Here is a 22,130-nt window from a genome sequence, read left to right on the forward strand (position 1 = left end):
AAGTTTGGGTTTGGCACGCTTGTGCTTGTGACCGGTTTGTAAGTGTATGTGAGAAGTGAAAGCTATATAAAATCATATGTATTTAAACGTATTTAGAGCATCTCCAATGAAAAGAGTTCCTCATAGGATCTCTCTATTTTTTTAAGTATAAATTTCAAAAAAAGTTAAAAAGAGAGCTTTAGTATTTTTAAAAAAAATTCATACTCCAGTCAAAGTTTCTCTTAGTGGGGTTCTCAGAAAAAAATATATTATTTTAAAATTTTTTTATTTAATAAGACTTAATAATTATTGTAATTCATAACATATTAAACATACATTATTTTGAAATATTTTTTTAAAATAGATGTGCAAAAACAAAATTGAATATATTATCAAATTGTTGATCGAGTAATTGATCAAAACTTTACTCTATGACATCGTAAAATGGAATACGGGACGAAAAAGCCATATCGTTTGATAGCTTGTGGTAGAAAAAGAAAAAAAAAATTAAAGAATGAAAACAAAAAAATCTCTTTATTTTTTGTTAAAAATATGCGTCCAATCACAAGACGACAAGTGTCAGACTCTATTAAATTCTCAAAGCTCTCTAGAGAGAGTCAATGCTCTCAATTATAATGAGTTTAGAAATATTTTTTTGAAATAAGTGAGAGAGAATTCATCAAAAAAATAAAAATTGAATAGAACTCCCCATTGTTGATATTATGGTTCTCTTCTTGTTGTTGTTGATTTAGACTATAATTTGTAACGCTATACCTAATATATGTGTTGCTCCCCATTGTTGTCCTTAAGGAGATGCTATATACATATAGATACTAGCCATGCAAGGATCATTAGAAAATGAATGTGATTAAATTACAAATAGACCCTTCGAACAATGAGAATCTCATGGTTATTGTTATAATGACTAAAGATTACATAAACATAAATAACACAAACTAAACATTTGTAACAACATCAAATATCCTAACCTCCGTACTATGCACGAATTTAACGTGTGAAAAATCGGGCCGGAGAACAAACTGTTTTAAAATAAACCCAAAAATTGAAATATGAAACGTATAATATAATCTTAAATGTAGTATGAAATCTCCAAGAAAATACTAGTAATATTCAATCATATGAAGAAAAGCCATGCAACGGCTGCGAGAACAGAGCCCGAGACAGAGATCACAAGCGATGAGGCTCCTGCCGCAGGAGCCGAAGCTTCAGGGCCGTCACTGGCGCCAGTTCCGTCATCGGAAGATGGAGACATTTCTGGAGTCGGAGCTGGCGGAGAGGAGGCGGTAGGTGCGTCAGAGGAGCTGGTAGGACCTTCGGAAGAATCACCGGAGCTTGAGTCAGGGCTTGAAGCCGGAGTTTTGGCTGATGATGACTTTGGAGATGGGGAAGATGGGGAAGGGCTTGGAGTTCCGGTGGAATTTTTCTTGGCCATGGTTGGAGCAGCTGTAGGCGGTGAGGTTGGGGCGGAGGCCGTGGGTGATTTTGGGGATGCTGCGGCGGCGGGAGAAGGAGAGGTAGAGTTCTTTTCGCCGTTGGCTTTCGGTGCGTTTGCCGGTGTTGGAGGATCGGCGGCCAAGACGGCGGTGATGGCCAAGGCAGCCACGGCGAGAGATAGGAGTTTAAGTGTCATTGTCATTTTGTGGTGAATGTGAATTGCTTTTGTGGTGATTAATTATGTATTTTTGTGGTTTATGATTAGTGCTAAAAAAGATTAAAAAGAAGAAAAGAGTTATTTTTGAGAGATTAAGGAAGAGGTAAAATTTAATTTATAGGGAATTCTACAGATTTGACCAAAGTTTTGGTTGACCGGGTCCATCGGAACTTGTCTTAAAATTTTATTGGTTTGATCTTTTGTTAGTAAAAAGAGAACATGTGGTAATGATAATTCCCAACTTTCAAGAAACAATTGAGAACACGTGACTATTGAGATTGATTTTGTGGTAACTAAATGAGCACTGTTTCAACAAAAGTTAATTTTAATTTAAGCTATACAAAATACTAAGAATTAAAACTTGATTAACGTACCAGTTAGTCAATAACTCAATATTAAGTGGAAGTTCAATTGTTCAATACAAATTCATACACGTAACTGAAGAAGCACATTTAAAAGTCAACGAAACATTTACATTTCGTAAACTAAAAATAAATAAATCTACTGCAATCTTGTGAATGAGTCTAATTAGAGATGAGAAAGTAAACTGAGCCCAAAATAAATAAGGCCCATTTAAAATGTAAGGCCCATGATAATACTCATAAGCTTTGTAATCCACGACGCACGTGTTCCATAATGGCTAACATAAAAACGGCAAGCAGTCTACTTTTTTGTCGTTATCACTTTTTAACCCTTTTCGGCTTCTATCCGTCGATTCAAATCGGCGGCAGTTCCCAGCGACATTAATCTCCGGCGAGACAGTTTACTCGGTGAGTTTCGCGGCTACATAGTTTTTTTGAACTTCCTTGAATTGTTCATTATTTCGGGATATAAACGGAATTTGCTTTTCCCCGATCGTCGTATCACTGTAGAGAAACCGATACTTGATTGGTTCTTCGCTATTTTTCTCTATTTTGATATGCAATTCGATTTCACACTCTCAAATTCATAATCCTAGTTTGTATAGTACTCTATCTCGTGAAATTGTCTGCTTTTATCGATTAAGGCGTTGTTGCGTACATTGCAGTGTTTATTGAAGCTATGCCTAAAAGAACAGCAGAAGCGTGTCCATCATCTGAAATCCAAAGAAGCAGAGGAGATACTTTTGGTAGTTACAGATCTCAAGTAGCTGAGCTTTTGTCTCTAGGTGAGAGGATCTCACATCATGATCAACAAGAAGCCAATGAGAGGCATTCTGAGAGTGTTATAGGAGCTGGGATGTCAAATGTTGAGAAAGATAATTTGAATGTTTTGTTAAGGCAGTGTGTGAGGAATCTAAGTCCAGAAGTTGATGAGGTACTTCAGAGTTCTACTTCTAATATCGTATGATGAAAGAGTACTCAATATTATTGCAATTCGTTTGCAGATGCAGGAATGTGTACGCTCTCTGTATCTAATTTCTCAGCTAGGGAACAAATGTCAGTCATCGTCGCCGAGCGATTTTGTTCCTGAAGAAACCGGAGGAGCGAGAGTTCGTCTTTTACTTATATGTTCTTAATCCTCTTGCTTGAAACATACTTGTATATCTTTCATTTTGTTTTCTCAAAATTCCTTCAGGAAGATGATATTCAACTACTTCTGAGGTCTGACTCTGATATGGTCAAGAACATAACGTCACAGTATTCAAATGTTCTGCTGTCCAAAGTAATGTTCCACATTAGTATATCTAGCTTGCAGAAAGATCAATCATCTAATATAGCTAACTTCTGCATATGTTTTGTTTTGAAAGCTGGACAATATGCAGCAGGAACTCGAGAGACTTCTTGACGATGTGGTGGCGACTTGCAGGTATAGTGTGGTCTAATTGATCTCTAGTTTGTGCCATTATATAATCAGTTAAAGAGTTTTCCTTATGAGAACATTCTTTGTTGGTGGTTACTTATGTGTTAGTTGTTAACTCTTTTAAAACAGACCTATGACTCGTGGTGAAATTCGGGAGCTTCAGAAATCGATCAAGGAGCTGCCTGAGAGGAATCTCAACCGCGTCGCTGAAATAGTAGGAAATCATTGCATAGCATCTGGCAGAGATTTCAACGATAAGGTTATCGTCAACCTTGATCAGGCGGTAAGACACAATCCGTAGTTAATTGATTCTCTGGTTCCGATGAGTATTAATGGAAAACTAACAGCATTTCAACCAAACTGTGTTTTCTTCAGGACAAGGTCATGTTATGGAGATTGCATTTCTATGTAGGAGCAGTCAAGAGGCCCAGAAGCTCGCTCCCTAGCTAACTTTGGCTGTATATATATGGACTGGGATGTTGAGATGGTGTGATGGGCTAAACCGGTTTAATATATTTCCTACTTTTTTTGTTTTCCTGATTAGTCCGGTTAAGCCGTGTAGTAGTTGGTCTTACATGGACGGTTAACAAATGAAAATCGGTTCTGATTTGGTAAGACTTTGTCCTTCGTCCCATGAAGATTTCTCTAACAAAAAATCATTGACCACATCATGACATGAATCCAAAGAAAACACATAGTTTGCTAATGTGTCTGTTAGACGATTAATCTCTTTAGATAGTGTGTATCAATTTCATTATTTTTGTTTTAATCGTCTGTCATTGTATCAGTTTCGGTTAGAAACTAAGATAGGGAAAATATTTCTCGTCCTATAAGATGTTTTACCTAAGCACAAAAAATCATTAAAACGGTATTCAAGACTTTTAAATAAATCAAACAAAAACAAATTTTGATTTCAAAGTAAAACGAAAAAAAAAATCGTAACATGAAAAAAAAAGATATTTTTATTTTATTTTATTTGGAAATAAAATCTGAATAATTATTTTATGACAGTCAATAAAAAGCTATGAAATATTTCTAGAGCTTTACTAATGGGGGAAGTTTGAACTAGCTGCTTGATATTAATATAATAATTTGATTATCAACAAAAAAGTTATATTTAAGAATTAAGATTGATATATGTTAAACTTTTGGTAATTTTGTTCTAAAACCAATATTCTTTGGTTGACTTGACTATTTTATTAATATATTAGTATAAATTGAGAATGTGAATCTCCTTTCCAAACTATTCTTATAGGTTTTCTATATATATAATTTCCTACATAGCATCTAACAGATCCCCGAAAAAAGATCTCAACTACATACAATACCAACCCACAACAAAAATTTGCTTTTTCGATCTTCTCAAAAATGAAACTAAAACAAACCAAAGTGATGTTTTTCTTGTTAGTCCTAATCTCTGCATTAATATTGCAACAATCGAAAGCTCAGAAAAATTATTGTTCGAGAACCAACATAGACTATATACCGGGATGTTTCCATGCGTTGCAATTAGCGTATAACAAAGATTATAGTCTCCTAACAAGAAATTGTTGCAGAGCAGTGTTTTCACTTCCTACTACTTGTGCCTTGCTTGTCTATCCTGGCAAAACTTACCCTATTACTACCTTTAGATTAATTTGTATTTATAGCGATCCTCTTCCAGCAATGTCTCCATTAAGTCTATAAGTTTTGTTTATCTCTTAATAATAATATAATAATAAAAATCATATTTACATTATAATTTTTTAACTTTGTTCAAGTTACACATAAAATCCCTAACTCTCTATACGTGTTGAATGTTTGAGGTCTCATATTTATCTTACTCTTTCGGTTTTCAAAAGGATATCAACATAAATGTAAATATGTAATCATTCCTCATTTGTTGGAAATTAATTTATAAATTTTGATTTCAAAAATCAACTAATCCATTTGTAAACTATGTAAAATATTTATCAATTATATTATTATTTTTGCCACCTTAGAAATATATGTTAACATTTGTGTAGTTAAAAGAAATCCCCAAATTAAATCATGTTTTGACTCACACTTATAATATTATCGGATTTCATAAATAAATGGATAAACCATGTAAAAGATGAAATAACATACGATAAAAAATGATCTTAGTCAAAACATATGAAAGCCGATAATAATAATGACATTTATTGGAAATTCAAGTCTAAAAATAAATAATAATAATAATAACAACATACGAGATGAGATCGAGATAATATAGTATATAATAAATTAAATATAAATTACTAATAATAATGACATTTCTTACAAATTCAATAAGTGTTTGTTTTTACTCATGAGTGTTTTTAACCCATTTATACTCTTATATTTTCATAAATAACCTACTTGTTATCACCATATTACACCAGTTAATATATTTGTAAAATTTTGAAAAAGATTGTATATATCAATCTCTATACATGACTCATAAGGTTAACATTTAACATCGTTTAATTGTTTTGGAAGGTAGATTTAAATCCACCAACAATTCAAGGATGTGAAGAATTTTTAGATCAAATATATATTTAAATGTACAAGTGTTTTTTTCTAACAAAAAAAATTTGAGGTATTGAACGGATGGGTAATTTTCGGGTGTTTTTGCCGTGTTATTGTAGCCGTCGATTAGTTGGGATGTATACTTATTGGGCCTAAGAAGCTTAATACCTTAATTGTACAATCGGATGGATATATAAATGGGCTCAACAACAAGGAAAAAGGCCCATTTAAACCTAAGAGTTCAAGCTCTATTTGTAGAAAGACCAAAGTATCCCTAGATGTTTAAGTATGTCCTCTGTGTCTCTAAAGGTTAATTGGGGAAGAAGAAAACTCTCCTTCTTTTTGTAACTTTTGCTTCACCTCTCTCTTCTTCTCTTGTTCTATTTTTTTTCCCGATTCAAGCAAAATTCATCAAGGTAAATTTACTCTTCTTCTCAAGCTGAGTTTTTTTGAATTGTTGGTATCTTCCTTCATCACTCTCGCACTTCTCTTCTTGAAGTCTCTCTTGCTCGATTCGATTCTACGGTTTCTCTCGATCCGAGGGTTTTTGATTGAACTTTTATTGGTCTCTTTGATATTGAAGAAATTATTCAACCCTAATCTCAAATTGCTTCAGAAGATTTCGGGAAACTAGTTTATTCTTATGGGTAATCGTTTTGATGCTAAAGTACTTAACTTTTTGTGATTGTAGACTTGTCAATTTGAAAAAATGTCGCAATCAACCGTAGATGTTCCGCCAAAGGGTGGGTTTAGCTTCGATCTGTGTAAGAGAAATGATATGCTTACACAAAAGGGTCTTAAAGCTCCGTCTTTTTTGAAGACTGGAACAACCATTGTTGGTTTGATTTTCAAGGTATGGTTTTTTATTCTCTCACATTAGTTTCTTGTCCATAGATTGCATAGAGTAATAGTTTCATGGGAACTGTTTTTGTTCTTAGTCAGCTGAGAACTAAGTTTTGTATTGTGGAAGTTAAAATTAGATCTTTTTAGAATTGGTTAGTCAAGAAGTTGAGGCCTAAGACTGAGTCGCAGGCACATTGATTAGATTGCTCTACTATAATGTGATTGTTTACTTGTGTCTGTTAAACTCTTTAGGGTCGTTATTGACGAGCACTTTCAGTTTCGCATGATAGATCCTTGTATGAGTTTCATCTAAAGTAGGTTTTGCTTAGTGATAATGTGGTGGTTCTTATCGTTAGCTCTTGTCTCTCCGTATAGTTTAGAACATAGTATCTAGACGTGTAAGATGTTTGAGTTCTTGTGTTCTAATTGTTGTCTTTTGATTGCTTTTTTTAGTAAATTATTGTGGAAGCTGTGTAATATTGATTTTGATATTCGGGCTTTGTATAGGATGGTGTGATACTAGGGGCAGATACCCGAGCAACTGAGGGGCCAATTGTTGCTGATAAGAACTGTGAGAAGATTCACTATATGGCACCAAACATATATTGCTGTGGTGCAGGAACTGCGGCTGATACTGAAGCAGTCACTGGTATATATACTTTCTACCTTCAGTGGGGCAGATTTTGTTTTCTCTGTCAAAGAAATCAGAATCTAACTGGCATAATGCATCACTTCATAGAAATTGATGCTTAGTTATCTTGGTTTCTTTCTTATTGTCCAGATATGGTCAGCTCACAGCTGCGATTGCATCGTTACCAGACTGGTCGAGACTCTCGGGTCATTACTGCTTTGACCCTTCTCAAAAAACATCTTTTCAGGTAAATTTGTTCTTTCTCCTCCAGAAACTCGTCTTAAAGAAACATAGATGATTTAACTGCCTAAGATTCATTTCAGCTACCAAGGTCATGTCTCTGCTGCTCTTGTACTCGGTGGAGTTGATATCACTGGTCCACATCTGCATACTGTAAGTTATACATCCCCGACAGTATACTGAGAAGAGATTTTTTTGTTTGTTTGTTGTTATTCATATCATATTTGACCTGTTTATTTTATAAACAGATATACCCACACGGTTCAACTGACACTCTTCCATTCGCCACAATGGGTTCGGGTTCTCTTGCTGCTATGTCTGTGTTTGAGGCAAAGTATAAAGAAGGCCTAACTGTAAGTAAGCCATTCACGTTTCAATATCCAGAGACGTTATTTTCATCTGTCTGATTATTCTTGTTTACAAAATCCTCTAGAGGGATGAAGGAATTAAGCTGGTCGCTGAATCCATATGCTCGGGTATATTCAATGACCTGGGTAGTGGTAGCAACGTGGACATCTGCGTGATCACAAAGGTTTGTCTTCACCCTACTTTAACCTGTACCTTTGATTAATCCACAAATCTACCTTTGGTCAGCATGTTAGACTCATAGTTTATCATCTCATAGACATAACAGTGACCAAGTAAATCGCCATCAAACCTCACAAAACCCAACTCTTAGCATTGCCATTAAATAAAAGTAAAACAACCTCTCCATTTGGTTTAATGCAATCCTAGACCTCAGTTCTGCATGTACATATTAAGCTGACCCAAGTTATTCACCACCAGATCAAACTCTTTTGCATTACATGTGTATGTTTTGTTGCTTTTGAGCTTATTATTGGACACAATATTGGCAAACAGGGGAACAAGGAATATCTCAGGAACTACATGGAACCAAACCCAAGAACCTATGTCAGCAGCAAAGGCTATTCCTTCACCAAGAAAACTGGTAAGTTACTCTCAAACACACAACAAAGAAACTTGCATCGCCGCCCTCGCCTTTAGCTAGTCGAAATCCTCAGTTTTTCTCACTTCATTTTTGTTGATTTATTGTGTAACAGAGGTTCTTCTCACCAAAATCACCCCATTGCTGGAGCGAGTCGAAATCACAGAAGTTGGTGAAGCTATGGAGGAATAATTCAATCAATCTCATATATCTTCTTTTGCATTGATCTACATCAAGGCTCTGTGTACTCTCATGATCTCATCTTCCCAGTCTTGTCTTCTTCCCATGTTTAAGGATCATTCAAATCTTGTTACTCCTCTCTCTCCTTCTTAGATTTCAATAGAGAGGGTCAGACTCGAGAGACTTCGTCCTTTCGAAATAAAAAAACAACTTTCCCTAAATTATTATTGGTTTGTGCAAACCGAATTGAATTGTACAAGCTGTTTAACCAAATCTCCTAATACGACGTCGCTTTTTGTCTCAGGATGACGTGTTTTTGTTGCCGCTAATTTCTCTACACGCGAGTATATACATATATAGGAAATAGAGATACGAATTTATCATATAAGACGTTACTATAGAGCGACACTTATCTTTTATTTTTATTTTTCTTCAGATTTGTTTTTTTGTTTCTTCTTCTTTGATTTATCTGAGTAAAAGCTTTTTAAAAACTAACATAGGATTGAAGAAGACGATGGAGAAATTATCTAATGGCGTTAGAGATCACTGTTTGATCAGTGACTATGTTTCTCCTTCAGCTCCTGCTCCTCTTAAACAACCTTTCGTGATCGGTACGTTTTTCATTGATTTCTCAAATGATTCAAAATCTGATTTTCTCTGATTCCGTCAACGATCTGCTTATATCAGGTGTTGCCGGAGGAACCGCCTCCGGGAAGACGACGGTTTGCAATATGATCATGTCTCAGTTACATGATCAACGTGTTGTCCTTGTTAACCAAGTAATTATTAAACTCATAATCTGTTTTTTCATCAAAATCGTTGTGAGATATGTACGTAAGACGACTCAATAATTGCAGGATTCGTTTTACCACTCGCTTACTAAGGAGAAATTGAACAAGGTTCATGAATATAACTTCGATCATCCTGGTGAGGAAAATCAATTATGATGATTTGATCTAAGGAACGATTCAAATTTTGTTCTTAAGAATCTTTGTTTTGTTTTTGATACAAGATGCATTCAACACTGAGGTTTTACTTTCATGTATGGAGAAGTTACGATCTGGACAACCAGTGAACATTCCGAGTTACGATTTCAAAATCCATCAGAGCATTGAATCATCAAGTCCGGTACTATTAGTTTTTGCTTGCAGAGACTCAGAAAACACCATTAGTTATTGATTAGCAACACTAATTACAATGTCCTACTTCAGGTTAATCCTGGTGATGTAATCATCTTAGAGGGAATCCTAGTTCTTAATGATCCTCGAGTTCGTGATCTCATGAACATGAAGATCTTTGTCGATACAGGTTTTGTATGATGATCCTTAGCTTTTAGATGAATCATTAAGGCCTTCATGCTCATATCCTATACATATTTACCAATTGTAGATGCTGATGTACGACTCTCGAGAAGAATACAGCGTGACACCGTCGAGAGAGGAAGAAACATACAGAATGTGCTTGAACAGGTTTCAGTGTATAGTTTACTTAGCTTTAGATGAATCATTAAGGCCTTAATGCTCATATCCTATACTTTTGTTTTCAGTATACTAAGTTTGTGAAGCCGAGCTTCGATGAATACATTCAGCCGTCGATGAAGTATGCTGATATAATCATTCCACGAGGAGGAGATAATGATGTTGCAATTGATCTCATTGTACAACATATTCGTACAAAGCTGTGCCAACACAATCTCTGTAAGATATACTCAAACATCTTCATCATATCTTCAACATTCCAGATCAAAGGAATGCATACTCTTATCCGTGATATCAACACAACCAAGCATGATTTCGTCTTCTACGCTGACCGATTGATTCGACTGGTAAAAAGACCGATCAAAACATTAGTTTTCCGATGATAGGTTGCTTAGAAAGATCAAAACTAAGAGTGGAGTTGTATATGTTTGTTTCAGGTCGTGGAACATGGACTTGGTCATCTTCCTTTCACAGAGAAACAGATCACAACTCCAACAGGTAACTAAGCCGCTTTAAAGTTTGAGGAAAGTTAAAGATTAAATGTCACTTAAGCTACCATCTCTTGAGACTTAACAGGGTCAGTGTACACTGGAGTCGACTTCTGCAAGAGATTGTGCGGTGTCTCAGTGATCAGAAGGTATATAATACATCACTTTTCTGTCTCATTTCTTTCGGGTTTGTGGCCTCTGCTTCGTAGCTTAAAGTTTTCACTACTTACAGTGGAGAAAGCATGGAAAACGCTCTAAGAGCTTGCTGCAATGGGATTAAGATTGGTAAAATCCTCATTCACAGAGAGAATAACGATGGTCGTCAGGTCAGATTCCATTGCCTTCGAACATGTTTCCCCCATACATCTCAGCTCAACTCTTTCTCATTCAAATGATGTTTATTGCAGTTAATATATGAGAAGTTGCCAAAAGATATCTCAAGCAGACATGTCTTCCTCCTTGACCCTGTTCTAGCATCAGGTTCATAGTAACCCATATAAAAATCTAGACCAATGTTACAAATTGTTGCAGAAATATCTAACTTCTGAAAGTGTTAACAGGCTACTCTGCAGTTAAAGCTATAACTTTGCTTCTAAGCAAGGGAGTTCCAGAATCACATATCATCTTTCTCAATCTTATAGCAGTAACTAAAGACCAACCAAACAAACCTCTTGTCCATGTTTCTCTCTGTAATCATCATTATTATTACTAACACAAGAAAAAACCGCAGGCACCTCAAGGCATCCACGCGCTTTGCAAGAAATTCCCGATGCTAAAGATTGTGACATCGGAAATCGATTCATCTCTCAATGAGGACTCACGTGTGATTCCAGGCTTGGGAGAATTTGCAGACCGTTACTTTGGGACAAACAACATTAATTCAAAAGTATCAAGCTTGTCTACAAATCTCAAGTTAAGAAGCTAAAACAAAGATATGCTCTTCTATAGTTCCAACAAAGCCATGCCTTCATCATCATACTAAACTTGAATAACCTACTGATTCATCCTGAGTTTCTCCAATCTTCATTCTCTTGTTTAGCTAATATTTATCCTATTTCTATCAATAACTCTATCTAACATCACATTGAAACACATACATTTCTTTTTGGGTAGACTAATCTCCAATCTTATAGTTGTATATGCTAATAGCTACATTATTGATCTATTTTGGCATAGAACATCAACAGGAACTAAACATCTCATTCCATTATCTTTCAAACCAAAACTATCTTTGCAGAACAAGAAAGTAAAAAAAAAAAAAAACAGTTACAAGTTTCAAAAAAACCTAGAAAACAAGCTTGTTGGTCTTACTGTTGTTTGGCTTCAACCTTCTTTTTCTGCCTTAGCCTATCGACTCCACTGTCCGCATCACCCTACATCGTTTCAAGAAACCATTAACAATGTTTCCAACACTAATAACACAATGATCCAGGGCCAATTCTATAGCTAGAGTAACAAGATTTATGATCAAGAAGCTAAACTTGACAAACCTGAGCACGGACAAAACCGCAGAGAGCAAAGGTAGTGAATTGACCAGTGTAGAGTCCATTAGCATCAAGATGACCAATGTTGAGCTGCACTGAAGCATGATCCTTTGATGTGATAAATCTGTTAGTAGTTGAGCTGCAATTATCATCATCCAAAACAAACCAAGAACATTTCTCAGATTTCAGCAGTAGGTGAAATTGGCTACACCTTGTAATAATATTATCTACAAAAGCCGTGGAGCAAAACCCTAGCGTCGAAGTTGTGTTATGTTACGACAAACTAACCTTGCTGTGTTAGTTTAATTAATTGACATGCCATAAAAAGTCCAAACCGTTTTCTAGCTACAAAACTCATTAGACCCTTCATTAGCTAGTATATAGAATCACTTAACCGCGGATTATTGATGCTAATTGGGATGATTCCTTAGGGTGAACGGTAAACCAATAAATGACACATGATAAGTAGTGGTTTGTGGCTCGGGATTAGTTTAAAGAAATGCCGGGACCGGGAACCGCGAGTCGAGATCCGAGTATGGAAAGAACGTATTCTTGGACAATTGGTCGACAATGCAGATTAAGTAAGACTCATTATAATAAGAGAAGAATCCTGTCTATCGGTTTTCAACCTTGGATGTAAGTTTTACGGGAAAATAGACTAACCGTATATGCATGGATTGTCGAGGAATGTTCGGTAAATTCATCGATGGGGAGTCCGTTTATGGTAGTTTCAGTAACCGCAAATGCAGAATTTAACCGCAAATACAAGCTTTTGTGATATGGATGAAAACCGCAAAATCTTAGAAAAATGTAATTTTTTTTTAAATTGTGTCTCAATATGATATACATACCCATGGTTCCATTCATATATACACATTTAAATGTTACAAATGTTGCTAGAGTAGTTTTGCCACAAATTGAAATAATAAAAAGTTAAAACATACCTTTTTATTCTTCAAAGTCATCATCACAAACAAAGGCAACAACTCTTAACTTACACTCTGGCCCAAAGAAATCGTCTCTTATTTCATTGTATCCATCTAAAATTACTGGCGATGGCCTTCTGGTAAAGCTACCACTTTGTGGAATGGCACTGTTCTTTGAGGTAATGCTCCGTCTTCTTCATCATCATCAAATTCTAGCAAGTACCTAATATAATCAGAAATGTTCATAGTTAAACACTTTGGGATTCTTAAATCTTAACTAGAAATGTTTAACTATATGAACAAAGGTGTGGAGGAACTTACTCGTCAGATTTCCTCTGGAACCAGATATGCATCATGCGGGTTTGAATAGCTTGAGGTTAGTTCTTATTGGTTTCTTATACATTGTTGAAATGAGTCTGAAATGGTGCGTGAAAAACAGCTAACCTTTCGTGGGGTACTTATAACAGTTGCCTTGTAGAGGGCTGTGGTTCCTGGATATACAGCTAAGACGTGTTTCCCTGGTATAAACTCTTGTGTGCTTGAAGGATCATTCCGTTTTGGAAACGGTAAAATACATGACATTGATAGTTTATACGTCCTTCAGATTACAAGAGAATAATTAGCAAGTTACTCAATGTCATTGCGAAAGTTTCTGAGTTATAAAGAGCTCTTAGTTACCTCTGGCCACCTCCTTCTTCATCATCTCCTGGTTCTTCATCAAGTACTTCAACTCTGTGAAAAAAGTTTGAAACTTTATTTAGACCCATATATGAATCTATGGAAGAGCAACATATTTACCATAACTGCGTCATAACGGCTATCTACCAGTTTATATGGATACTTGACCATTAACCATCAGATTCATTAAAAGTTGTCTAAATCTCTCTTTTAGCACACACATATACCTAAAATTGTTTGATAATGATGACTGTTCCCTCTCCTAACCAATAAGAGAATCTTACTAAAAGGATTCGAGCTTACTCTTTTGTTTCTCTGTCGAAGTGAATAACTTTCACCACAAACCATTCATCCTTCTCGGCATCTTCAGCTGTGACTCTTGCAGCAACCTACATAAATCAGATGCCACAAAAAAGTTAGCCAATTTTGGTGGAAACTCAAAAGAAAGAAGTAGCTGTTGTTGCTGTACCTGTTCACCCTTTAGACTAGCATATGCCTCGATTTGATTTCTCATGGAAGGAGAAACTCTTGTTACATCTGTATCTACTTTCATTCTCTTTCTCTTCTGTTCGTTGCCTTCTGCCACTTATGTGATATCATTACAAGCATCGTAAAAAGCTTAATCCCTCTTATATATATATCAAATCATTGGAGAGGTTTGAGACACAAAAGAGAGTATCAAGTCTTATCTTTCTCACAAAAACAAATAACGCCCAAAGAGTATATACATTACATGACTAGCCTGAAATATTCAAAGAAGAGTCTAAACAGTAATGGAAGTATACCTAATTTTCTGCGTTGTTGCCCAGTTGGTCCAGATGGAAGCAGAGAATCCAACTGAGTAAGCAGAATATTTGAAACGCTGCATTGTACACAAAGCTTTAGATATTTGTTTTTGGCACACAAAAAATTGTGTCATTTTAGTTGTATCATCACTCTCTAAACCATTCAAAACTGATGTTACAACTGAAAGGAAATGATGAAGAAATATGGCTTACGTTACTTCACTTTCTGAAAGCTCTTTTGCTTGAATGTACAAATTTTTAAGCTTTGACAATGAAATATCACCAGGCTTCTCAACTATCTCCGGCGCTGCATTTTCAACACATACACAAGAGTCAGCCAGATAATTCACCAAGTAGATAAGTATTAGAGGCTCAATAATACTTATATCTGATACCACCAAATGAGGATATGTACTATCTAATACGACTGAAAGCAAATATCAGTCATAAAGTCATATTAACTTCAATCCACTTTAGCTGAAATAAGCTTTATTCAGCATGAATCTACTCCTCAAGACGAGCTAATTTCGCTTGAAAATGCTTCAGATTCTCATTAATTTGTTACCATAACAGATAAACCGATATATCGAATCCGCTATGACGATCCTTTCTAAGTACGAAACCAAGGCTTAATCGAGAAATTTTAAAACTCATAAACAAGTTAAAAGAACCACAAGAACAAATGCAGAAAGATAAACTACCAAATTGGCTAAATCCTCACTTGCCAATCTCTACATTACAACAAAAAATTTCATGAATAACTAAAGTCTCTTACTTGGTTTTCTTCCCTGACAATTGTATTCAAAATTCAAACTTTTTCAACATCTAATTTCAATCAATGTAATAAAGAGTTCTAACTAATTACTTCAAGATCCAAACCCAAATTATCAAAATACCATAACTAAACCAATTGAAAATCAGACTAAGAGAAGAAGATCAAAAGCTTCTTACTTCGGTTCATCACAAAATTATGGCTGAAAATGGAAACACTTACTAGCTTGAAGCTTCTTATGCATCTTATTAATCTCCACAAGAACTTCCTCTTGTTCTTTTCTTAACCGATCAAGCTCCTTCGTATTATCTAAGATTCCGGCAATGTCCGGCGACGACGACATCGTCTTTCAAGCTGCTACAAACAAAAATCCACGACAACGATCCCGATAAAGAAACCCACCAAACTAAAACACAAATTAAAATTCCAATCACTGAAAGTTTCAATTTTTTTTTTGCTGGAAACTTCAAAAAAAAAAATACAATTTTTATGTTCAAAGTTTCAAACTTTAGGAGGAGAAAAATCTCAGAGAAGATCTCAGTTTTACGATTTAATAAATTCAAATCGCAATTTAGTTGTGTTTTCTGTTAATTTGTGATTGGCAGATCAAGTATGAGTACGACTTCGTTTTATATATAGGGACAGTTTTCCAAAGCATATTCTATAGTTCTAAATAGATATATTTGTAGTTAATGAGCTTTAGGAGTGTGTAATTTAAATGTAGATTAGACAGATATAAGTAAAAATTTTACTGTAAAATACTAAAATCAGATTTAAAAAACTTGGTTATGGAAATTAAGTAACTTTGTAGTTTGTATGAACCATATTTACTTAATCAAAGCTTTATTCTTTTGGGACAAAATTCTTTAAGAGAAATAAAAATAAATTTTATCATCACTTGAGTCAAACAATTAAAACCTTATAAGATTAATTTATACTATTTTTGGAAAACTTAAATTTTTTATTTATAAGGCAACACTTATAGAATAAGAAACAACCTATACTAATTTTTTTAAATTTACTTTATAATACTATTTTGTAACTTACATTTTTGTTTCCTTTTTTAAGAACACTATAGGATAAGAAAAAACATATATTGCACTGAACACTTGTTGATGTGTGGTTAATTTTTAATCTAGGTATAATATATTCATAATCATAGACAAAAAAATCAGTAATTATCATAATATTATCTATTAAGCTGCCACGTGGTTAGCTTAATAGTTTTTTTTTCTTTCTTTTTTGCTGTTTAATAATAAACTCCTAACTCCTTGCCTGATATGTGTATCTGAATGAAAGGCCCAATTTAGATAAAGTAGGCCTGTAATGGGCCTTGGTTGATAACGTAGTAATGACAATTTTCGTCAACAGAGAGAGTTACAAAATTTTTGAGCTTTATTCTTTTGAGCTACCGATTTTGCCGTTTTCGTGCAGTAATTTCGAGAAAGCGTGGACCATTTCTGGATTCCAAAGCTGAAGAAGATCCAAACATTGTGAAGATAGAATCCGTTTACTAATGGTGATCGATCGCTTTCTGAGTTTTGTGTTTATCGAATTCTGAATTTGGTGTTGTCGCCAATTAGTCAGACAGGACAGAAACTGGTTTTCTTTCTATTTTGGTATATGATCGCATGTTCTTCCATTGTCGTACATGATTATGTTGTCGTGTTTATTGTTTTTACCGTATATAGAATTTTGAATGCATAATTGAAATTCTGACTTTTGAGTAATGGAAAGGAGTTAGCAAAATCTAATTACGTTTAGGTTTAGGTGTGTAATTTAGAATGGATTTGTTGTTTTTTGATATGATTGAAGTGATTTGGTGTAATTTTTGATTAATTTGGAACACATGATATTTGGTTATTGTTGTCAAGAAACAAGGAACAATTGTTAATCCATTTGGAATTGTACAGTTGAATTTTGTGATTCTATTGTGGATATTGAATTTTCCACTTTGTGATTGCTTAAGTATTGAGTATAGGCTTTTAACAAAGCTCATTTCTTACTATTACTGTTTATATGTTTGTGTGTGTTTTGTAGTTAGAAGCATCGAAGAATGAAAATGTGATGCAAGTGAAGGAATGAAAGTGCGTTGTAGTTCTTCGTATCACGACTTTGGCGTGCATAGACTGTAGATAGATATCAGATAACAACCTGTAGGTATATACTCTAATATAGGCAGTACATTGATTATATCAAATATCTATGTGATTTGTATACCATTTTTATTTGAATCATTATCTGTGTTAACTTTTGGAATTGTGTACATTTATCTTTATGATATACAGTGGAAATATGAGAAGACCTAGTCAAATGATGAGGCTTCTATTAACATCCTTTTTCGGTGTTATTGTTGGTTTCCTTATGGGTATTACTTTTCCAACCTTGACTTTAACTAAGGTAAGGTTAAATCTTTGCTTCGTGCAACATGTCTATACCTTTTCGTTCATTTTCAAACTTGATTATGTCATTGCTTACACGGTGATGGTTTCTATCTTTTTTGTTTTGAAATGGTTAGATGAATCTTCCATCCACATTGTTTCCCTCGATTGATCTTGCATACATTGAGGATAAATACTCTGACATATCAAGACAAAGACTATTTGGTTCTTGGTCTTCGACAAAAGGCCTCAAACTCAAGAATGACATCCCTGACCCTCCATATAACTATAATGACACTAAGGTTGTGATTCTCTTGTTCTCTTCTTATTTACCTTTCAATGTTTTAATATAAAAAGGTTGATGATAGAACGTTCGAGCTATTGCAGATATGGGTTTCGACTAACCCCCGTGGTGCTGAGAGGCTACCACCAGATATAGTCACGCCTGAATCAGATTTTTACCTCCGTCGACTGTGGGGCGACCCTAATGAGGTTCATAAATTTGAATCTACTTGCTTTTATTTGAGAATGGCTTCAAGATCATGGCACATTTTGTTGGTATGGCATGCAGGATTTAACAGTCAAGCAGCGGTATCTAGTAACATTTACGGTTGGCTATGATCAGAGGAAAAATATAGACACTGTGTTGAAGAAGGTATCCTGCCTTGCCTCCCATACATATTCTTCTTCTTTCCTTCCTTTTCTCATTCCTTGACTTTACATTTCTCAGTTCTCAGATAACTTCTCTATAATGCTGTTTCACTACGATGGCCGGGCAAGCGAATGGGAAGAGTTTGAATGGTCCAAGCGAGCCATTCATGTGAGCATTCGGAAACAAACAAAATGGTTAGTGGCCTCTTTACTAAGCAGGAACGCCAATCTTCTTCCTAGTAGGAGTTTCTTTGTCATGACAGATTTACTTAACAATCTATGAATTTTCCCTGAAGGTGGTACGCTAAGCGATTTCTTCATCCTGACATAGTTGCCCCCTATGAATATATCTTCATATGGGATGAGGATCTTGGCGTGGAACACTTTGATTCGGAAAAGTATGTTTTTGAAGCTTGGACTTCCTTTTAATAGACATTCCAGGTTATGAAGATTAAATTTCTTGGACAGATATCTGGCGGTGGTGAAGAAGCATGGTTTGGAAATCTCACAGCCTGGATTAGAGCCATATGAAGGGCTCACATGGGAGATGACCAAGAAAAGAGACGACACTGAAGTCCACAAGTTAGAATTATATAGTGAAGTTTCTACATTATTTTCTCACCACCGCTTCAATTGAGCATATTCAGTGTTTACTCTCATATATTCTTGCAGGCATGCTGAGGAAAGGAATGGGTGGTGCACTGATCCCAATTTACCCCCTTGTGCAGCGTATGCTTCTTTACTTATCTATATCAATAGAAATGAACTTAGCAAAAAGGATTTGCATAGAAAGTTAATAGTTTCATCATTTTGTTGATTTTGCTACTACAACCAAAATCAGGTTTGTGGAGATTATGGCTCCTGTTTTCTCCCGCAAGGCATGGCGCTGTGTGTGGCATATGATTCAGGTATGTAATGGAACCAAATTTCTATTCTTCTACTGTCTTTAGCAATTTCCAATTGTTACCTTGTAACTGCAGAACGATTTGATTCATGGATGGGGTCTGGACTTTGCCGTTCGGAAATGTGTTCAGGTCTGCTACTTACTTGCTTTGTACAGCCATATGCACATCTAGATCCCTCTCTCACGAATTCTATACACTTGTTTTATATCCTCATTAATCATACTTGCCTTAACAGAACGCACACGAGAAAATTGGAGTTGTAGATGCTCAATGGATTATACATCAAGGTGTTCCATCATTAGGGAATCAAGTATGCTTTCAAATCCATATTTATCTTTATTTTGTGGGTGAGAAAAATAAAATTTTGCATTTTGTGGACTGCCTTTGGAAATTATATAACAGAACTCCAATGACTAAATACCATAGGAAAACTAGTCCCCTTCAAGACTCTAGAGAGAGTAGTTGTGTTAATCATATAGTCATACTTCGATATTATTTTGAATGTGGTATAACACATTCCCATTTATACAGTAGAAACATCTAGTTATTGACGTTCCCATGCCTATAAATATTTTATTTTGCCGTTTCCGTCCCCGTATCCGTTTTGGTTCTACTTAGTTTACTATATTATCGTGAGATGTAAATGCGTAGAACAGGATTGTTAATCTTCCCTTTTATTCTTTGTGCATCTGGAATCTTGACAGGGACAACCAGAGCAAGGGAAACAACCATGGGAAGGGGTAAATACGAATCCCCTAGTCTTTTTCGTCCTTGGTATTATCGGTTATAGAATAGGAGGATCCCGTCGTTTTTGCTACTTTATCTGACGTTATTGGCGTTTTCAGGTGAGAGAACGATGCAGGAGAGAGTGGACAATGTTTCAAGACAGATTGGATGATGCTGAAAAAGCTTATTTTGAAGCATCTGCTCACAAGAATGCTTCTTCACGGCCTCACGGGTAATAAGGAAACATATAGTCTCTCCCTCCGACTTCCACTCTCTTTGTTTACCCTGTTAATTTTGTTCCCGGAGCTGTGCTTTGATTTCGTGTTTATGGAAGAGAATAGTCTGGTCGAGAGAAGATAAATTGTTAGCAGCTAAGCACATTCATTAACATCTGATTAGTCTTTCTTTTTTCTTTTCTTTTCTTAACTCTGTTAACTCTTATTGTTGATGAGAACTCCGGTGGAGAGTAGAGTTAGAGGTAGACAACAATAAAAAAAGGGAGATTAACTGTGATGGGTAAGAAATTAGGTGTTATTACCAGAACACGACAGAACTTTTTTTAATTACTGTTATATTTCGAGTTTTTTTTATTACCCAGCGTGCCCCTACTAAACGTTACCGGAAAAAACGTAATTACAGGGAATGCCACTGCCACGTCAGAATTTGCTGATGTGGATTAAATGAACTCAGCCGGCTGAGTTACGGTATGTTGCGGCTGACTTACGTCAAAAATATATGAGTCATAACAAAACGGCGAAGTATGAGTATAACTCAGCCAGACGTTACGGCTGAGTTGAAAAATGTTGCCTGAGTTATAGTATAACTCAGGCAACGGTATGGTTGAGTTAAGGATGTTCGGCCGAGTTATAAGAAGTTATACGATAACCCAGCCAACAATATGGCTGAGTTATGAGAAAAAGGCTGACTTATTTCCTCGACGCGGCCGAGTTATAGTTTTGATTGGCTTAGTTATGGAAAGATGTGACGGCTGAGTTATGGTCGAGTGATATAAATCAGCCGCTAATAGCTGGATTACGATATAACTCAGCCATAACATGGCTGACTTATTTTTAAAAGATTAATTACTATAATATCATGCAGTTATGGCCGAGTTGTTGAACGTTACGGTTGAGTTAGTTGAGTTACGACATTACACGGCTGACTTAACTTTATTTTTTTTCCTTTTTTAATTACTGTAATAGTATTCATGTTGCAACTGACTTATAGATTTGCTTGATGGTTGAGTTATCAAATGTTCGTTTAGTGGCTTAGTTGCCACCTCATCAATTCAAAACGACGTCGGCTGTAATATTCCATGTCATCATTCCATGTCAGCATCATCAAAGGATAAAAAAATAGGGTAAAATTTTTTCAACTCGTCTTCTTCACTTGAGTTTTTCACATCACCGGAACTTCTAATTCCTCATCGTTTTTCTCATTTTTCTTCAATTTCTTTCATCTTTCTCCCGATATGGTTGATCTAGTTTTGGTAATTGTTGTTTCCAGGAATTGGGTATAGAAACACAAATACATATTTAACACTGATATAAGAGGGTGTAAACTTGTGCAGATAGATGCGAAAACAACGTACGACAAATTTGTGAAGTTGGTGCTCGATGATAAAGTTAGACGAAATGTTGTATCTCTTATTGTTTCACGACAAATTTACATGTCACGGCTGAGTTATATGCTTAAGGGAAGACGAAAGGTTTAGTCAATTTACATGTCACGACTGAGTTATACGTTCCAGGAAAGACGAAAGGTTCGATAAAATTACATTACGGTTGAGTTATATGCTTAAAGAAGAACGAAACGTTCAGTCAATTTACATGTCGCGGCTGAGTTATATGTTCCAAGGAAGACGAAAGGTTCGGTAAAATTACATTACGACTGAGTTATATGTTTAAGGGAAGACATCTATAAATTTACATGTCACGACTGAGTTATATGTTCAAGGGCAAACGAAAGATGAGTGTAAATTATATGTTACGGCTGAGTTATATGCTTCAGGGAAGACGAAAGGTTCGGTAAATTACATGTCACGGCTGAGTTATCATTTAGGGAAGACGAAA

General features: G+C 35.4%; 8 protein-coding genes and 1 pseudogene across 21 annotated transcripts; 6 read left to right on the top strand and 3 right to left on the bottom strand.

Moving 5' to 3' along the window:
* The first annotated feature begins 809 nt into the window (after positions 1 to 809).
* On the top strand, positions 810 to 1,736 carry AT3G27415 (uncharacterized protein). The gene has a single exon (NM_001125247.1). The coding sequence runs from the start codon at positions 1,119 to 1,121 to the stop codon at positions 1,644 to 1,646; it is 528 nt and encodes a 175-aa protein (NP_001118719.1). The 5' UTR covers positions 810 to 1,118; the 3' UTR covers positions 1,647 to 1,736.
* On the bottom strand, positions 1,115 to 1,636 carry AT3G27416 (uncharacterized protein; the record flags this gene model as incomplete). The annotated part of the gene is made up of 1 exon (NM_001125248.2): positions 1,115 to 1,636. The coding sequence occupies one exon, from the start codon at positions 1,634 to 1,636 to the stop codon at positions 1,115 to 1,117; it is 522 nt and encodes a 173-aa protein (NP_001118720.2).
* Positions 1,737 to 2,298: 562 nt separating the features above from the next.
* Positions 2,299 to 4,164, top strand: AT3G27420 (bromodomain testis-specific protein). Its single transcript, NM_113657.4, has 7 exons — positions 2,299 to 2,421; positions 2,679 to 2,947; positions 3,018 to 3,122; positions 3,209 to 3,295; positions 3,381 to 3,439; positions 3,563 to 3,716; positions 3,809 to 4,164. The coding sequence occupies exons 2-7, from the start codon at positions 2,693 to 2,695 to the stop codon at positions 3,881 to 3,883; spliced, it is 735 nt and encodes a 244-aa protein (NP_566817.1). The 5' UTR covers positions 2,299 to 2,421; positions 2,679 to 2,692; the 3' UTR covers positions 3,884 to 4,164.
* A 572-nt stretch (positions 4,165 to 4,736) lies between these two features.
* Positions 4,737 to 5,132, top strand: AT3G27425 (ECA1-like gametogenesis related family protein). Its single transcript, NM_001084747.2, has one exon. It carries the CDS (start codon positions 4,802 to 4,804, stop codon positions 5,117 to 5,119), a length of 318 nt encoding a protein of 105 aa, NP_001078216.1. The 5' UTR covers positions 4,737 to 4,801; the 3' UTR covers positions 5,120 to 5,132.
* Positions 5,133 to 6,201: 1,069 nt separating this feature from the next.
* PBB1 (N-terminal nucleophile aminohydrolases (Ntn hydrolases) superfamily protein) lies at positions 6,202 to 9,191 on the top strand. Of its 3 annotated transcripts, none has more exons than NM_113658.3 (9): positions 6,202 to 6,360; positions 6,636 to 6,797; positions 7,295 to 7,436; positions 7,569 to 7,665; positions 7,742 to 7,811; positions 7,907 to 8,011; positions 8,092 to 8,190; positions 8,520 to 8,607; positions 8,720 to 9,191. In NM_113658.3, exons 2-9 carry the CDS (start codon positions 6,654 to 6,656, stop codon positions 8,794 to 8,796), a joined length of 822 nt encoding a protein of 273 aa, NP_566818.1. In that variant the 5' UTR covers positions 6,202 to 6,360; positions 6,636 to 6,653; the 3' UTR covers positions 8,797 to 9,191. The 3 variants fall into 3 exon arrangements, with proteins under 3 accessions (NP_566818.1, NP_001189989.1, NP_850641.1); NM_001203060.1 differs by having other exon boundaries at positions 6,223 to 6,360; positions 6,636 to 6,779; positions 8,720 to 9,005; NM_180310.1 differs by having other exon boundaries at positions 6,261 to 6,360; positions 8,722 to 9,086.
* On the top strand, positions 9,182 to 11,959 carry UKL5 (uridine kinase-like 5; the record flags this gene model as incomplete). 3 transcript variants are annotated; one of them, NM_113659.2, is made up of 13 exons in its annotated part: positions 9,182 to 9,395; positions 9,472 to 9,563; positions 9,642 to 9,711; positions 9,797 to 9,912; positions 9,996 to 10,092; positions 10,174 to 10,253; positions 10,331 to 10,609; positions 10,700 to 10,760; positions 10,839 to 10,899; positions 10,983 to 11,076; positions 11,158 to 11,230; positions 11,311 to 11,393; positions 11,481 to 11,959. In NM_113659.2, exons 1-13 carry the CDS (start codon positions 9,299 to 9,301, stop codon positions 11,673 to 11,675), a joined length of 1,398 nt encoding a protein of 465 aa, NP_189380.1. In that variant the 5' UTR covers positions 9,182 to 9,298. The 3 variants fall into 3 exon arrangements, with proteins under 3 accessions (NP_189380.1, NP_001326122.1, NP_001326121.1); NM_001338873.1 differs by having other exon boundaries at positions 11,311 to 11,959; NM_001338874.1 differs by lacking the exon at positions 9,182 to 9,395 and having other exon boundaries at positions 9,451 to 9,563; positions 11,481 to 11,675.
* A 78-nt stretch (positions 11,960 to 12,037) lies between these two features.
* Positions 12,038 to 12,805, bottom strand: AT3G27450 (annotated as a pseudogene). The gene is made up of 3 exons: positions 12,570 to 12,805; positions 12,241 to 12,467; positions 12,038 to 12,123 (listed from the first exon to the last, which is right to left on the bottom strand).
* Positions 12,806 to 12,964: 159 nt separating this feature from the next.
* Positions 12,965 to 16,067, bottom strand: SGF29a (SGF29 tudor-like domain-containing protein). 5 transcript variants are annotated; one of them, NM_113661.4, is made up of 9 exons: positions 15,618 to 16,003; positions 14,837 to 14,930; positions 14,624 to 14,700; positions 14,308 to 14,417; positions 14,142 to 14,227; positions 13,839 to 13,892; positions 13,605 to 13,758; positions 13,482 to 13,495; positions 13,010 to 13,383 (listed from the first exon to the last, which is right to left on the bottom strand). In NM_113661.4, the coding sequence occupies exons 1-9, from the start codon at positions 15,736 to 15,738 to the stop codon at positions 13,281 to 13,283; spliced, it is 813 nt and encodes a 270-aa protein (NP_189382.2). In that variant the 5' UTR covers positions 15,739 to 16,003; the 3' UTR covers positions 13,010 to 13,280. The 5 variants fall into 5 exon arrangements, with proteins under 5 accessions (NP_001326215.1, NP_189382.2, NP_001154650.1 ...); NM_001161178.2 differs by having other exon boundaries at positions 13,037 to 13,383; positions 14,308 to 14,414; positions 15,618 to 16,022; NM_001338876.1 differs by having other exon boundaries at positions 13,037 to 13,383; positions 14,308 to 14,423.
* A 636-nt stretch (positions 16,068 to 16,703) lies between these two features.
* Positions 16,704 to 21,290, top strand: AT3G27470 (lysine ketoglutarate reductase trans-splicing protein (DUF707)). Of its 5 annotated transcripts, none has more exons than NM_001338879.1 (16): positions 16,775 to 16,914; positions 17,436 to 17,555; positions 17,684 to 17,795; positions 17,914 to 18,078; positions 18,164 to 18,268; positions 18,348 to 18,431; positions 18,507 to 18,622; positions 18,724 to 18,825; positions 18,896 to 19,009; positions 19,100 to 19,156; positions 19,269 to 19,335; positions 19,408 to 19,461; positions 19,568 to 19,642; positions 20,037 to 20,072; positions 20,178 to 20,574; positions 20,698 to 21,290. In NM_001338879.1, exons 3-15 carry the CDS (start codon positions 17,691 to 17,693, stop codon positions 20,292 to 20,294), a joined length of 1,197 nt encoding a protein of 398 aa, NP_001327534.1. In that variant the 5' UTR covers positions 16,775 to 16,914; positions 17,436 to 17,555; positions 17,684 to 17,690; the 3' UTR covers positions 20,295 to 20,574; positions 20,698 to 21,290. The 5 variants fall into 5 exon arrangements, with proteins under 5 accessions (NP_001327536.1, NP_001327534.1, NP_001327535.1 ...); NM_001338880.1 differs by having other exon boundaries at positions 20,178 to 20,290; positions 20,698 to 21,255; NM_001084748.2 differs by having other exon boundaries at positions 16,775 to 17,014; positions 20,178 to 21,255.
* The last annotated feature ends 840 nt before the right edge of the window (positions 21,291 to 22,130 follow it).

The sequence above is a fragment of the Arabidopsis thaliana genome, chromosome 3, assembly GCF_000001735.4.
Source record: "Arabidopsis thaliana chromosome 3, partial sequence".
In the NCBI taxonomy this organism is placed as follows: domain Eukaryota; kingdom Viridiplantae; phylum Streptophyta; class Magnoliopsida; order Brassicales; family Brassicaceae; genus Arabidopsis; species Arabidopsis thaliana.

Excerpts from the sequence above, each read along its gene's own strand:
- AT3G27470 (NM_001338880.1), top strand. The coding sequence starts at position 17,691 with ATGAGAAGACCTAGTCAAATGATGAGGCTTCTATTAACATCCTTTTTC. Across the intron at positions 18,079-18,163 it reads ATAACTATAATGACACTAAG|ATATGGGTTTCGACTAACCC; the intron begins GTTGTGATTCTC and ends GAGCTATTGCAG. Across the intron at positions 20,073-20,177 it reads GGAAACAACCATGGGAAGGG|GTGAGAGAACGATGCAGGAG; the intron begins GTAAATACGAAT and ends TGGCGTTTTCAG.
- AT3G27425 (NM_001084747.2), top strand. The coding sequence starts at position 4,802 with ATGAAACTAAAACAAACCAAAGTGATGTTTTTCTTGTTAGTCCTAATC.
- AT3G27415 (NM_001125247.1), top strand. The coding sequence starts at position 1,119 with ATGAAGAAAAGCCATGCAACGGCTGCGAGAACAGAGCCCGAGACAGAG.
- SGF29a (NM_001338876.1), bottom strand. The coding sequence starts at position 15,738 with ATGTCGTCGTCGCCGGACATTGCCGGAATCTTAGATAATACGAAGGAG. Across the intron at positions 14,424-14,623 it reads GCAACAACGCAGAAAATTAG|TGGCAGAAGGCAACGAACAG; the intron begins GTATACTTCCAT and ends ATATCACATAAG. Across the intron at positions 13,759-13,838 it reads GAAGAAGGAGGTGGCCAGAG|GACGTATAAACTATCAATGT; the intron begins GTAACTAAGAGC and ends TGTAATCTGAAG.
- PBB1 (NM_113658.3), top strand. The coding sequence starts at position 6,654 with ATGTCGCAATCAACCGTAGATGTTCCGCCAAAGGGTGGGTTTAGCTTC. Across the intron at positions 7,666-7,741 it reads CTCAAAAAACATCTTTTCAG|CTACCAAGGTCATGTCTCTG; the intron begins GTAAATTTGTTC and ends GATTCATTTCAG. Across the intron at positions 8,191-8,519 it reads ACATCTGCGTGATCACAAAG|GGGAACAAGGAATATCTCAG; the intron begins GTTTGTCTTCAC and ends ATTGGCAAACAG.
- AT3G27420 (NM_113657.4), top strand. The coding sequence starts at position 2,693 with ATGCCTAAAAGAACAGCAGAAGCGTGTCCATCATCTGAAATCCAAAGA. Across the intron at positions 3,440-3,562 it reads GATGTGGTGGCGACTTGCAG|ACCTATGACTCGTGGTGAAA; the intron begins GTATAGTGTGGT and ends CTTTTAAAACAG. Across the intron at positions 3,717-3,808 it reads TCGTCAACCTTGATCAGGCG|GACAAGGTCATGTTATGGAG; the intron begins GTAAGACACAAT and ends TGTTTTCTTCAG.